Here is a 13,801-nt window from a genome sequence, read left to right on the forward strand (position 1 = left end):
TATAATTGTTAAACTTAGAGTTGTTAAACGAGTTTATTTGTCGGTAAGTTAGAAAAGTTAGAAAAGTTATTAAACGAGTTTATTTGTCCATATAAGGTTCTTCTTCTTACAGTAAGATCATTTCTTTTTAAACGAGTTTATTTGTCGGTAAGTTAGAAGAAGAACTTTGTTAAACGAGTTTATTTGTCGGTAAGTTAGAAAAGTTATTAAACGAGTGTAAGGCTCTGATACCAATTTTAAACATGCATATAATTGAGATAATAATTTAAAAAGAAGAAGAACTTACAGGGTTCTACGACCCACTCTTAAGATAATAGCTGGATCTTCAATCTTATTTATAGAAATGATCTTACAAGAGACACTTCTTCACACTACAAGCTCACACTTCAACTGGAAAATATATGAAAAAAAAATGATCTTACAAGAGACACTTCTTCACACTACAAGCTCACACTTCAACTGGAAAATATATGAAAAAAAAGCACACCCTTACAACAAGCTAAACTTCTCCTTATATAGATGAGGAGAGAATAAAGATATATGATACGTGGCAACTGCACTGACACCGCACTGACATTGCATTGGCAAACGCACTTGACAAAGCATCTACTTTCTAAAAGGGGCTTTATAAAAATTCCTTTAGAAAAAGCTTCTTTGAGAAGTAGTTGAGGAATAGAATCAAATGAGTGGCTCCCCGGGGCTCAGCTCATTGGGACCTGTTATCTTTACATAATTACAAGTCTTTTCCTTTACCTTTTAGGTCAGATGTTGGAGTCTGATTAAGAATACCCATGGCAGCTTTCCAAATGTCTTCTTCATCTTCTTCTTCTTGTGCATCTGGCAAAGTGCTTTCATCGCCGCAAGAATTAACACTTTTACTGGACTGAGTATCCATGGTGTCAAAAGCTTCGAAAAATTGTCTTTTCATATGATCAAGACATTTTTGTTTAATTTCTTCTTCTGAAGCTTGCGGGTATTTCCGCCTGATTATTTTAGCTAACTGCATCATAGGGTTAACTTTCTGAATCTCTTGAGACATTGAGTTTTCAAGAACACTATGATTTCTTTTTATAATTTCTTCAATATGCTGTACTTTCTCTTCTACATTGATCCCATTCCACCATCTACAGTAGTGGTTCCTTTTAAGGATAGGAAGATGAAGATTATCCCAATCAGACTCAAAGGTCCATGTCCATATCCATGGAATTTCAGTTTCAGAAAAGAAGTGAACAGCGCATAGGCCTTCGACAATATTATTGTCTTCCATTTTAGAAATAACAGGGTGAGATTCCACCCAGGCAGAATATAATTTGGATAATGGTTCAGGCAAGATGCTTAATTCAGCACCATAAATCGTCCACCAATTGTAGAACCAAGAAGGAATACCCTTTTGAAGAGCTTCTGGACATAGCTTTATTAGCCAAGTATGTTTATTTTTGGGATTCTGGTATAAGAAGATATTATAAAAAGCTTCCTTATAATCCCAATAATTGAAGGAATAAACTTGGCTAGAATTCTGAGCTTTTACCAAAGGTAGATCTTGGTTTGGGTTTAAGGCCCATTTCCGAGGTAAAATAACCTCTTTAATTATGCATTTACTAAAGTTGGGGGGATAGTCCTATTTTCAGATCCCCAGAAATGGGTTATTTCCATTCCCTTTTGTGTAATTAAGGTCCTCATCCATGACCTAGATTTTAATGACAAAGTGGGATAATAGTTATCATTTAAATATCTTGTTCTGATATGATCAATATCTTTCATAGAAGAGATATCTTCTGGTTCTAGATATAGAACCGTCTCTGATCCTTTTTTAGGAGTCCATTGTACTTCATTTTTTACTATAGCTGAGAAGGGCTCAGGATTTTCTTCCTGATTAACTTCATTTATAAGATTATTGACCAGACCTTTATAAAAGGCTTTAGATGGGCTTGGGCTTTGAGCCTGACTACTAGAGTAGTTCTTTTTGGCTATAGTTCTCCATGAACTTGGCTCAAGATTTGAATTTTCAAAAAATTCGTAAGGACTATAAGCCCTCTGAATATTTTGATTTTGGGGTGACCCCCTGCCTCTCCCCCCTCTTGAAGAGGGATTATTCCGCTTCATTTGTACCCTGTAAAAATTCACGAGTAAGAAAATCAGGTAAGTAATTATTACTACCTTTGATATATTCGATTTTAAATTCATACATAGCTAGTTCAGCTTGCCACCTGGCAAAGATTTGTTTAGAAACAAGATTTTTAACATCTTTTTCAATAACGCTCTTAGCAGAACTACAGTCAATACGTAGAAGAAATTCTTGATTAAGAATGTCATCTCTAAATTTAGATAAGCATTTAATGATAGAAAGCATTTCTTTCTTTATAGTGGAATAATTAAATTGGGCTTTATCCCATTTACCAGAGGTAAATCTAATTAATTGCTCTTTATTAGTAGTTGGATTAATTTGTTTAAGGATACCTCCAAGTCAGGCTCAAAGCCCAAGCCCATCTAAAGCCTTTTATAAAGGTCTGGTCAATAATCTTATAAATGAAGTTAATCAGGAAGAAAATCCTGAGCCCTTCTCAGCTATAGTAAAAAATGAAGTACAATGGACTCCTAAAAAAGGATCAGAGACGGTTCTATATCTAGAACCAGAAGATATCTCTTCTATGAAAGATATTGATCATATCAGAACAAGATATTTAAATGATAACTATTATCCCACTTTGTCATTAAAATCTAGGTCATGGATGAGGACCTTAATTACACAAAAAGGAATGAAAATAACCCATTTCTGGGGATATAAAAATAGGACTATCTTACACAGAAGGGAATGGAAATAATCCATTTCTGGGGATCTGAAAACAGGACTATCCCTCCTAATTTTAGTAAATGCATAATTAAAGAGGTTATTTTACCTCGGAAATGGGTCTTAAACCCAAACCAAGATCTACCTTTGGTAAAAGCTCAGAATTCTAGCCAAGTTTATTCCTTCAATTATTGGGATTATAAGGAAGCTTTTTATAATATCTTCTTATACCAGAATCCCAAAAATAAACATACTTGGCTAATAAAGCTATGTCCAGAAGCTCTTCAAAAGGGTATTCCTTCTTGGTTCTACAATTGGTGGACGATTTATGGTGCTGAATTAAGCATCTTGCCTGAACCATTATCCAAATTATATTCTGCCTGGGTGGAATCTCACCCTGTTATTTCTAAAATGGAAGACAATAATATTGTCGAAGGCCTATGCGCTGTTCACTTCTTTTCTGAAACTGAAATTCCATGGATATGGACATGGACCTTTGAGTCTGATTGGGATAATCTTCATCTTCCTATCCTTAAAAGGAACCACTACTGTAGATGGTGGAATGGGATAAATGTAGAAGAGAAAGTACAGCATATTGAAGAAATTATAAAAAGAAATCATAGTGTTCTTAAAAACTCAATATCTCAAGAGATTAAGAAAGTTAACCCTATGATGCAGTTAGCTAAAATAATCAGGCGGAAATACCCGCAAGCTTCAGAAGAAGTATGATGCAGTTAGCTAAAATAATCAGGCGGAAATACCCGCAAGCTTCAGAAGAAGAAATTAAACAAAAATGTCTTGATCATATGAAAAGACAATTTTTCGAAGCTTTTGACACCATGGATACTCAGTCCAGTAAAAGTGTTAATTATTGCGGCGAAGAAAGCACTTTGCCAGATGCACAAGAAGAAGAAGATGAAGAAGACATCTGGAAAGCTGCCATGGGGATTCTTAATCAGACTCCAACATCTGACCTAAAAGGTAAAGGAAAAGACTTGTAATTATGTAAAGATAACAGGTCCCAATGAGCTGAGCCCCGGGGAGCCACTCATTTGATTCTATTCCTCAACTACTTCTCAAAGAAGCTTTTTCTAAAGGAACTTTTATAAAGCCCCTTTTAGAAAGTAGATGCTTTGTCAAGTGCGTTTGCCAGTGCAATGTCAGTGCGGTGTCAGTGCTTTAATGTTTTATAATGAATTCTGTAAATTATGGTTATAGTCTCAGATCCTGAGATAAAATTATAACCATGTGTTTTTATGTTTAAACTTACTGCAAATATATTTGGGTCAGTTAAAGATAAACTTAAGTTTGGATAGACATTAAAATAAACCGGCCCATTACAAAGACTAGTTTCCATTATGCCCATTAACGATTGGGTCCAATTTAAACATCTTGCATCTCTTAAACAAGTTAATATTGATGCATTTAATCCTTGGAGAGTCAAGGGTCTGAAAGCGACTTGTATTAAGCCTATGTGGATATAATTGTATTTGTCCATATAAGGTTCAATATCAACAGGACTAAGCAATTGTAAAGTTTGCTCATCACGATCTACAGTCGTAGTTCATTCAAGGGTTTTAATAGTTATTAAAGATTTATAATCCAAAAACCCAATTTTATAAATATCTTTATTAGGGATAGCAGGAATTGTCCATTTATTTAAGGTCTCAATTTCAGAAGTATATTCTGTACTTTGAGCATTGTTTACTCTTTTACCCTTATTAAGGGTTTTACTTAAGGCAGACGAGGAAGGAATTAGTTCTGACATAAAAACTCTTACAGATTTATTTATGTTAGACCTTTCATAAGGATATAAAATTATTATTTTTCTTTCTTTTCTTCAGAAATCAACCTAGTAAAAAGTCTACACGCCTGTCAACGATTTACACTACCCTTTCAACGCCATCTCGGCAACAACTGGGATTTATACTACGCGACTTTGTTGGCGTTCCATAGACATAAACTAAGCTCATAAAAGAAGAAAGGAAAGAACATATAATAATTCTATATTCTTACAAGAAGTCAAAACACAAATAAATCGTAAGAAGATCGTGATGAGCAAACTTTACAATTACTTAGTCCTGTTGATATTGAACCTTATATGGACAAATAAACTCGTTTAATAACTTTTCTAACTTACCGACAAAGTTTAATGTCTATGGAACTTTTCTAACTTATAGAATTTCTATAAAGGATGAAGTGGAAGCTACCATATTTAGCTTAGAGTTGTTAAACTTCTTAGTTAATAATTCTATTATATCAGAAGTTACTTCATCACCTCTTTTAAAACCTGAAATATCTATAGGAGGTTTTATCATAACCTTTGCCTTTCTGCTATCAGTGTTAATAATCTTATTTGTTTCTAAAATTTTTAATGAGGGTATCACTTCATTAAATTTATTTATTAATTTATCTAAGTCATCTTCAATTCTTGTTAATTGGTTTCCTACTATTTGAAGATGTAGATTTGTATAATTGTTTTGTTTTATTATCTTGTTTAACTCTTTAAGAGTTATATATGTTGATTCATTTTGTTTAACAAAAGCATTAGTTTCTAGATTACTAGAATGGATTCCAGATATTTTTAAAGCATCTGTTGGAGGATATATAGATCTTATATTCATACCAGTGGCAGATTTCCATTGTTTATAATGTTCTTCTATTACTCTAACTTGATTTGTTTGATTTTGTATATAATACTTTAAAAACCATGGTATAAAATATTCTATTTTTTTCTCTTTTTGCAAGTCTGTATAATACTTGTCTTTAAATTCTAGCTGTTCAGTTTTTGAAAAGCTTTTAAAAAACCATTGTCTAATTTCTTTATGTTTTCCTTCATAAAATTCTTTATTAAGAAACTTTTTTATATCTTTGTTTTCTTTAATATTCATTTTAACCAGGCATTCTAAAACTCATTTCAGAGCTGGTTGGAGAGTTTCTCTCCTTTTCTTTATTGTATAATCCATGAGGAATATTATTTTCTGAGATATTAATGCCTTTAACATCATTCGTTCTATAAGAACCTGATCTAGAAACAGAGACTGATTTTCTAGATGTACTAGTAACATCAGATAATCTAATAGTTCGAGAAGGATTAAATATAATTTCTACTTCTCCATCAACCGTCTGGGTTATTTGATCAATTTCTTGGTTAATAATTGGTTGAGGTTGAACAGCGTTAGGTATGACCCAACTGTCAGGGAAATTTATCTCATCCCATTTAATTTGTCTATTAGATGATAAAACATTAGTTTCAACCAGTACTGTTTTTCCTGGTTTAGAATGAATCTTAGCTTTTGGAGCTAAAGATGTTAATGTTTTATAATGAATTCTGTAAATTATGGCTATAGTCTCAGATCCTGAGATAAAATTATAACCATGTGTTTTTATGTTTAAACTTACTGCCTCAAATATATTTGGGTCAGTTAAAGATAAACTTAAGTTTGGATAGACATTAAAATAAACTGGCCCATTACAAAGACTAGTTTCCATTATGCCCATTAACGATTGGGTCCAATTTAAACATCTTGCATCTCTTAAACAAGTTAATATTGATGCATTTAATCCTTGGAGAGTCAAGGGTCTGAAAGCGACTTGTATTAAGCCTATGTGGATATAATTGTATTTGTCCATATAAGGTTCAATATCAACAGGACTAAGCAATTGTAAAGTTTGCTCATCACGATCTACAGTCGTAGTTCGTTCAAGGGTTTTAATAGTTATTAAAGATTTATAATCCAAAAACCCAATTTTATAAATATCTTTATTAGGGATAGCAGAAATTGTCCATTTATTTAAGGTCTCAATTTCAGAAGTATATTCTGTACTTTGAGCATTTTTTACTCTTTTACCCTTATTAAGGGTTTTACTTAAGGCAGACGAGGAAGGAATTAATTCTGACATAAAAAATTGGTATCAGAGCCATGCTTGGCTAAATATCTTCTTACGATTTATTTGTGTTTTGACTTCTTGTAAGAATACAGAATTATTATATGTTCTTTCCTTTCTTCTTTTATGAGCTTAGTTTATGTCTATGGAACGCCACCAAAGTCGCGTAGTATAAATCCCAGTTGTTGCCGAGATGGCGTTGAAAGGGTAGTGTAAATCGTTGACAGGCGTGTAGACTTTTTACTAGGTTGATTTCTGAAGAAAAGAAAGAAAAATAATAATTTTATATCCTTATGAAAGGTCTAACATAAATAAATCTGTAAGAGTTTTTATGTCAGAACTAATTCCTTTAGCCTGAGAGGATAGTAACATGAAGCAGCTTAGGGTTTTCTTATCTTAAATTATCTTAAGCAAGTGAAAAATAACCATCTACTAACAAATTTACGTCTACAAATTGTTTCCTTGTAAAGACTTCATTATCTACTGCTGCGACTAAAGATTGGGTTTTAGCTCCTAAAAGATCTAGCACACCAAAGAAGCTCAATCTCGTTCGTTGACAACAAAAATCGAACTTTACCAGCGGAAAAAAAAAGGGATCAGTCACTCACTTGCGAAGAGCAGGAGCCATCTTGTTCGTCAAAGTCCCAGCAACAATCATACAGTCCGACTGCCTCGGGCTCGGCCTAAAGATCACCCCAAATCGATCCAAATCATACCTCGCAGCTCCAGTATGCATCATTTCCACAGCACAGCAAGCCAGCCCAAAGGTCATGGGCCAGATCGACCCACGGCGAGCCCAGTTCATGAGATCATCGACCTTCGAGATCACGAACTCCGACGCCTTTGAAAGGCCCGCCGGAGAAGAGGTCGACGGCGGCGGAGCACGCCCGTAGGGGGGCGGGGGCGGTGGAAGGAGAGGCCGAGGAGTAGGTGAGGGATTGGATCAGGGAGGAGGAATGCTGGGATGAGGTCAGTGCGAGGCGAGCGGTGCGAGGGAGGAGAGCCATGGCGAGAATTAGGGTTAGGGTTCGGGATTTGGGGGGTTTTTTCTGGGGGAAGAGCGAGGGAGGAATCAAGTCGCCGGGTCGAGTGGAAGAGGATGGCGTTAAGTCGGCGAGTTTCGTGTGGCGTTTGAGGATTGAGCACGCGTCTAAGCGGTCCGTGTCTGGCAATTGGGCTCATGAGTTGTGGGTTGGGCCCTTGAGGATGAATCAAGGCCCAAACGTTACATGAACTAATAATAACCCCATAATAAAATAATGAATAAATGCTATATTACCCATCCAACGTCGTAGAAAGAAAGTGGTTTTAACTCACATATATGATATATAATTGTTTTTCTCTGGCAAAGTAACATCGGCGGTAATGGACAAGGGTCGTCTGAGATTCTGATGTGGGTTTGGGTAACAATTTGTTTGATAATGGGGTTTTCTAGATTTATACCCCTCAAATTGAAGGTAATTTTAAATTTGTCCTCTGCATTATTATATTTCTAAATTGTCCCCTCTTGTTGTTTTGTTCGCGCAAATTTAGCCCTCACCTTATTTAATGTTAAAATTTGAAGAGCTTTTAGGGTTAAATTACATCTACCTTGCTATTTCAAAGCTTAAAGAAAAACCAACTCAAATCCATTATAAATCTAAATTTCGGCCCTGTGTATGTTCTTCTATCGTTCGCATCTTCACCTTTCTCCGCCAAAAGAAGAAATGCCGATCCCAATCACAGTTTACTCACGAGAAAGATACTTTCCATCTTCGAATTTAACCATCTCCAAATACATTGCAAATTACAACACCTCGTCTTTTTTTTAAGAAACCAAGGATTCTATCGCAAGGCATCAAGCATAATATCAATACAAATATGGTTTGGACCTTCACGATTCTCCAATAATGAGGTACATTTATATTTGTAGGCAATTTGGGCTAACTAATGTGCACAAATAACGCCTCATTGAAAATTAAATAACGCCTCATTGAAAATATAGAAAACGAGGATGAAGTGGGGGATGATAAAGCTCTACCCTGAAGAAATAAAGCACACTGTTGGTGGACTTAAATGAGAAGAGCAGCGGACGAAATGCTACTGCACATGAAAAGTACCAAATAGAGAATGCGTATACAAAAAAACAAATTATCCAATCCAATAATGAAAAATAACCATTACGAATTTGTAAATCAAAACTGGTTTGTCTAGGCATTACAAATGGGTGACTAGTTTTCTGATCACATATACCTTGTACTGCCTATCCCAAGCCAGTATAAAAAGGATGAGGGTTGTGTTAGGTAGCCGACGGTTATCGTAAAACATAGTCGGATCCACATGAAAAATGAATCATATTATATACTCATTTGGGCATCCCCATCGCGACGCATTGCATCGATGTCATCCAAGTGCAATGATAAGTAAGTCAGGGCGGTTTGCTAGGGCGTCCCCCGGATAGGCCTGTCCATCCGGGCCGGCCCGGTTTATTTTTCTTTTTAAAAAAAAAATTAATCAAATTTTTTTAATTTTATTTAATTTTAAATTATACAAAAAATTAATAAAAATTAATACTTTTATTAATCACTTAAAATAACATAAATTATAAATAAAAAATTATAAAAATAAATTCTTTATTAATAATTAATAAATCATTTACAAATTACAAGTATAAATTTATTTTGGAATTCATCGTGTCACAATAGATAAGTACATCCCAACTAGTTTTTTTTTAATTTCTTTTTTTCCTTTTTTTGATAAAAAAATGCTAAATTTTAGTTTAATATTACTATATTTTATATAATTATGTATTAGTGTATACTTACAAATTATTATGTAACTATATATTATATATACATATATTATATGTAAATATATTGTATATATTTATAAGTTATAACTTGAGAGAGAGAGAATCGCATAAGTAGCCGTTGCCCGTTGTGCCAATGGGTAAGAAGTAGCTGTTGTAATATACTATACTTATATACTAAGAGAGAGTACACACACACACACATATTATACATATATAAGAGAGAGTATACTCATATAAGAGGGAGTATACATATATAAGAAATGGTATACTTATATATACTAAGAGAGAGAGTATATTAGTATATATATATACACACATATATTATACATATATAAGAGTGTATACTTATATATACATATATAAAAGAGAGTATACATATATAAGAGAGTATACTCATATATACATATATACTAAGAGAGAGAGTATATACATACATTATACATATATAAGAGAGAGAATTCTTATATATACTTATATATACTTATATACTAAGAGAGAGTATATATCTACACATATATGACATATTATACATATATAGAAATATATTATATATACATATATTATACATATATAAAAATATATTTAGTGCATTTAAGAAAGTAATAATTGAAACTAGTTTTTGTTAATTAAAGTTCTATCTGATAAAAAAATGAACTTGTATAATTGAAGTTCCCACATTAGAAGTTTGAACCATATTTAAGAAAGTAATAATAACAAGCCTTCTGTAGACCTGCTGGTCTTCATAAACACTTGGTAGACCTATGTACCGTGGATATGTATAAGGATTTAAAGTTAGCTAAACTATCAAAATCACTTCAAATAATATCTTTTGTTGTGCCCCTACGAGCCATAAACTTTGGCGTCCAATTATTCACCAATGCCTCATGAACAGTGTGAAAACATGTGGTCTTGTGGGGGCCACACCCACATGATTACAATTACCCACGAGTGGGTCTGTTCGGGTTTCGTCCTGAACGAAATTGATGAGCGGGGCCAATGCTATATATACCCTAAGAGCATCTCTAACAGCTTCCCCATCTTCTTGAAATACTCAAATTTGGAGAATATAGAGCTTTTTTTTGGTCCAACAGATTCCCCATCTCATTCCCCAAAATAGGGAAGGAGGAGAAAAAATAGGGAGCCTTCCCCAAATCTGCAGCATTCTCCAAATTTTTGGGAAGAGCTTTATTATTGTAATAAATGCGATTTTTCAAAATGGGGAAACTGTTGGAGTTAGAGCAAAAATAATTTGGAGAATATGACTTTTGTTTCTCCATTTTGGAGAAAATTTTAGGGAAGTTGTTGGAGATGCTCTTAGTACTTACGCATCACAAATAGGCTTGACTGAGAGTGCTAAAAGAGAATTTTGGGATAGATTAGATGAATTAGTACAAGAAATCTCATTTGGAGAGAAATTATTTATAAGAGGGGATCTTAATGGGCATTGGTAAGGATAACGGGTATGAGAGGATACATGAAGGTTTCAGGTATGAAGATAAGAACGATATGGGTAAATTAATTTTAGAGTTTACAATATTATATGATTTGATAATAGCAAATACACTTTTTAGGAAAAGGGATGAATACTTAATAACATTTAAAAGTGGTTTTAGTAATAATCGAATAGACTTTTTTCCCACTAGAATAGCGGATAAGTTAATATGTAAAGATTGTAAAGTTATACCAGGAGAGAGTTTAAGTATGTAACATAAATTGATGGTCTTAGACATATCTATTAAAAAGCGGAGTAGTAAAACTAAAGTGAACAAGAGACTAAGAACTAAATGGTAAAATTTAAAATGAGATAATGTTGATCTCCGTGAACACACAGTCGATGGGGTTGCGGTTCTGGTCTCCGCGCTGACGGCGAAGAGGGAGCGGATGAGAGATGGGGCCTACTACTCCTCCGACTTTATGCCCGATCCTTAGGCTGGAATTCCTGATCCTTCTGCACAAACAAGAAGAAACTCGTAGGAGGGCGGGACTCATTTCCTCCGTGGTACCTCCGACGGCCAAGTTAGCTGGTAATCTTGAGTGGGGTTTAAGGAAGAGTCCCTAGGCCATTGAGGTCCTCAAAGGGTACTCTTCTAGAGTTATTAGTCCTCTTTAGCAAAAATAAATTCAGAGCTTTTATCAATAAGTCGTAAAAAAAAAGAATCCCCCCCCCCCCTTTTCCCTTAAAAAAGACCCCCCCCCCCTCTTTTACCTTCTTTTTCTCCTTTTATAGCCCCTTGCCTCTGAGAGTTTGACTCTTGGCTTTGACTATGCACAGGAGGCGGTTGAGGGGTGAGCAGACAAGCTGCTAAGTCATCCTTCTCCTTCCAGATGTTGGCTGACGATTGAAAGGGAAATCTTTCGAGTATAGGAGAGAAATGTCTTCTCAATACCCTGGATTTGTCAGATGATGCAGGGCGGAGAATAAGCCAGCTACTGGATCATCCTTCCTCCTCCAGATGGTGGCTGATGATTGGAGAGGAAGTCATTCGAGCCCAGGAGAGCATCATGACGATCTCTGGGAAGTGACTTGTGAGGAGAATAAGCGGCTTATGTAAGAGCGGAGATCTTGATGGGACTGATCGACATCTAAAGCGAGCTTAGCTGGATCTTATCCCCTTAGTAGAGACGGGTTGTTCTGTGAGTCGTCGTTTATGATTTACCGATAGTCGAGCGAGCTTCGGGTCGAGTGCATGGTCGAGACGACTGCTCGAGGAGTCGTCTTAATTTCGAGGGACCGACTGATCCCGGACTTCGAGTCGGTAATGATAACCCTTGGTCAAAAGATGACTTGTCAGCTCGGCTGACCGATAGACTTGCCATTGGCTGGGGTTTTGGGCCTCTAAGCTGGTTTGGACCACGGCCTCTTCAATCAATCTTTTGATATCTTAATCTTTAGACGGTCAATTACCATAACAGATAATTTAATACATTTTGAATATAATATAATGGAAGAATATATGTGAAACATAAATAATGAGACTAATGTTATGTGGAATAACATGTCTTCTTATATTAGAAAAGGGGCTAAAGATATACTAGGAGAATCTAAAAGTTATATATTAGACGGTAAGGAGAGGTGATTGTGGAATGAGAGTGTACAAAAGGTTATTAGAGAGAAGAAAATTTTGTATAAAGAGTGGCAAAAGTGTAGGAGTAGGAAAAACTTAGAAAAATATAAACTAGTAAGGAAGGAAGTAAAAAGAGTGGTTAGTGAAAATAAATACAAGGTTTATGAAAAAAATTCATAAGAAGTAAGAATCTAAGGAGGGAGAGAAATATATATATAAGCTTGTTAAGATTAGAGAAAGGAAGAGTGGATATTTGGGTAATATTAGGTATATTAAAAGTGAGTATCAAAAAGTTCTAGTGACCAACGGGAAAATAAAATAGAGGTGGAAGGGTTACTTTTATCAATTGTTTAATGATAACCAAACAAGTGAGAAAAATAGAGATTTTGACCATATAGTGAATGATATGAACTATAGATATTATCGAAAAATTAGGATTAGCAAGGTTAAAGACGCTCTAAATAAAATGAAAAGTGGAAGAACTGTAGGGCCGGACGATATCCATATTGAAGTTTGAAAATGTCATTGAGATATAGGCTTAGGTTATCATGAGTCATACTATGAAACATTGAAAAAGGGTAATTCAGTAAAGACTAAGAAAATAGATAAGCATATCAAAAAAACAATTTAGTTTTATGCCTGAGATGTCAACTATGAAACCTATACATGTTTTGAGATGGTTGATGGAGAGATATAGAGAAAAGAGTAAGGATCTACATATGAGCTTTATCGATCTAGAAAAAACTTATGATAGAGTACCTAGAGATGTAATGCGGTGGGTGTTCGAAAAGAAACATGTATCTAGTATATATATATTGGTGTAGTTAAAGACATGTATGATAGAATAACGATTAGAGTAAGAATTAATAAAGGAGAGACTAAACCATTTTCTATTACCATATGTTTACACCAAGGTTGGATTTAAGTCATTATCTTTTTGCATTAATTATGGACCAACTTACTAAGCACATTCAAGATAAAATATCATGATGCATGTTATTTACTGATATATAGTGTTAGTTCATAAAACTAAAAGAGACATTATTTCCAAAGTAGAAAGATGGATACAAGCTCTTGAATTTAAAGATTTTAGAATTAGGGACTGTTTGGTTCGCCTATTTTATAAAAAAGTTTTGAGAAAACACCTAACAATGGCATTACCGTAAATAATAGATTTTTGTATATTTTCATAAAATATGTTGGTTCATCATTAAATTTACAGAAAAATTTTCTGTAAAGTACAGAAATCTGTACAATTTTACAGAAATT

At 34.4% G+C, this 13,801-nt stretch overlaps 1 protein-coding gene across 1 annotated transcript in view; it reads right to left on the minus strand.

Annotated features, from left to right (window-relative positions):
* LOC109840823 (NADH dehydrogenase [ubiquinone] iron-sulfur protein 7, mitochondrial) overlaps positions 1-7,808 on the minus strand; it is a 12,825-nt gene extending 5,017 nt beyond the window's left edge. The window contains 2 exon segments of the mRNA XM_020409602.1: positions 7,285-7,571; positions 7,573-7,808. Coding sequence (XP_020265191.1) covers positions 7,285-7,571; positions 7,573-7,683 — 398 coding nt within the window. The 5' untranslated portion in view covers positions 7,684-7,808.

Source organism: Asparagus officinalis, chromosome 5 (assembly GCF_001876935.1).
Source record: "Asparagus officinalis chromosome 5, Aspof.V1, whole genome shotgun sequence".
Lineage (NCBI taxonomy): Eukaryota > Viridiplantae > Streptophyta > Magnoliopsida > Asparagales > Asparagaceae > Asparagus > Asparagus officinalis.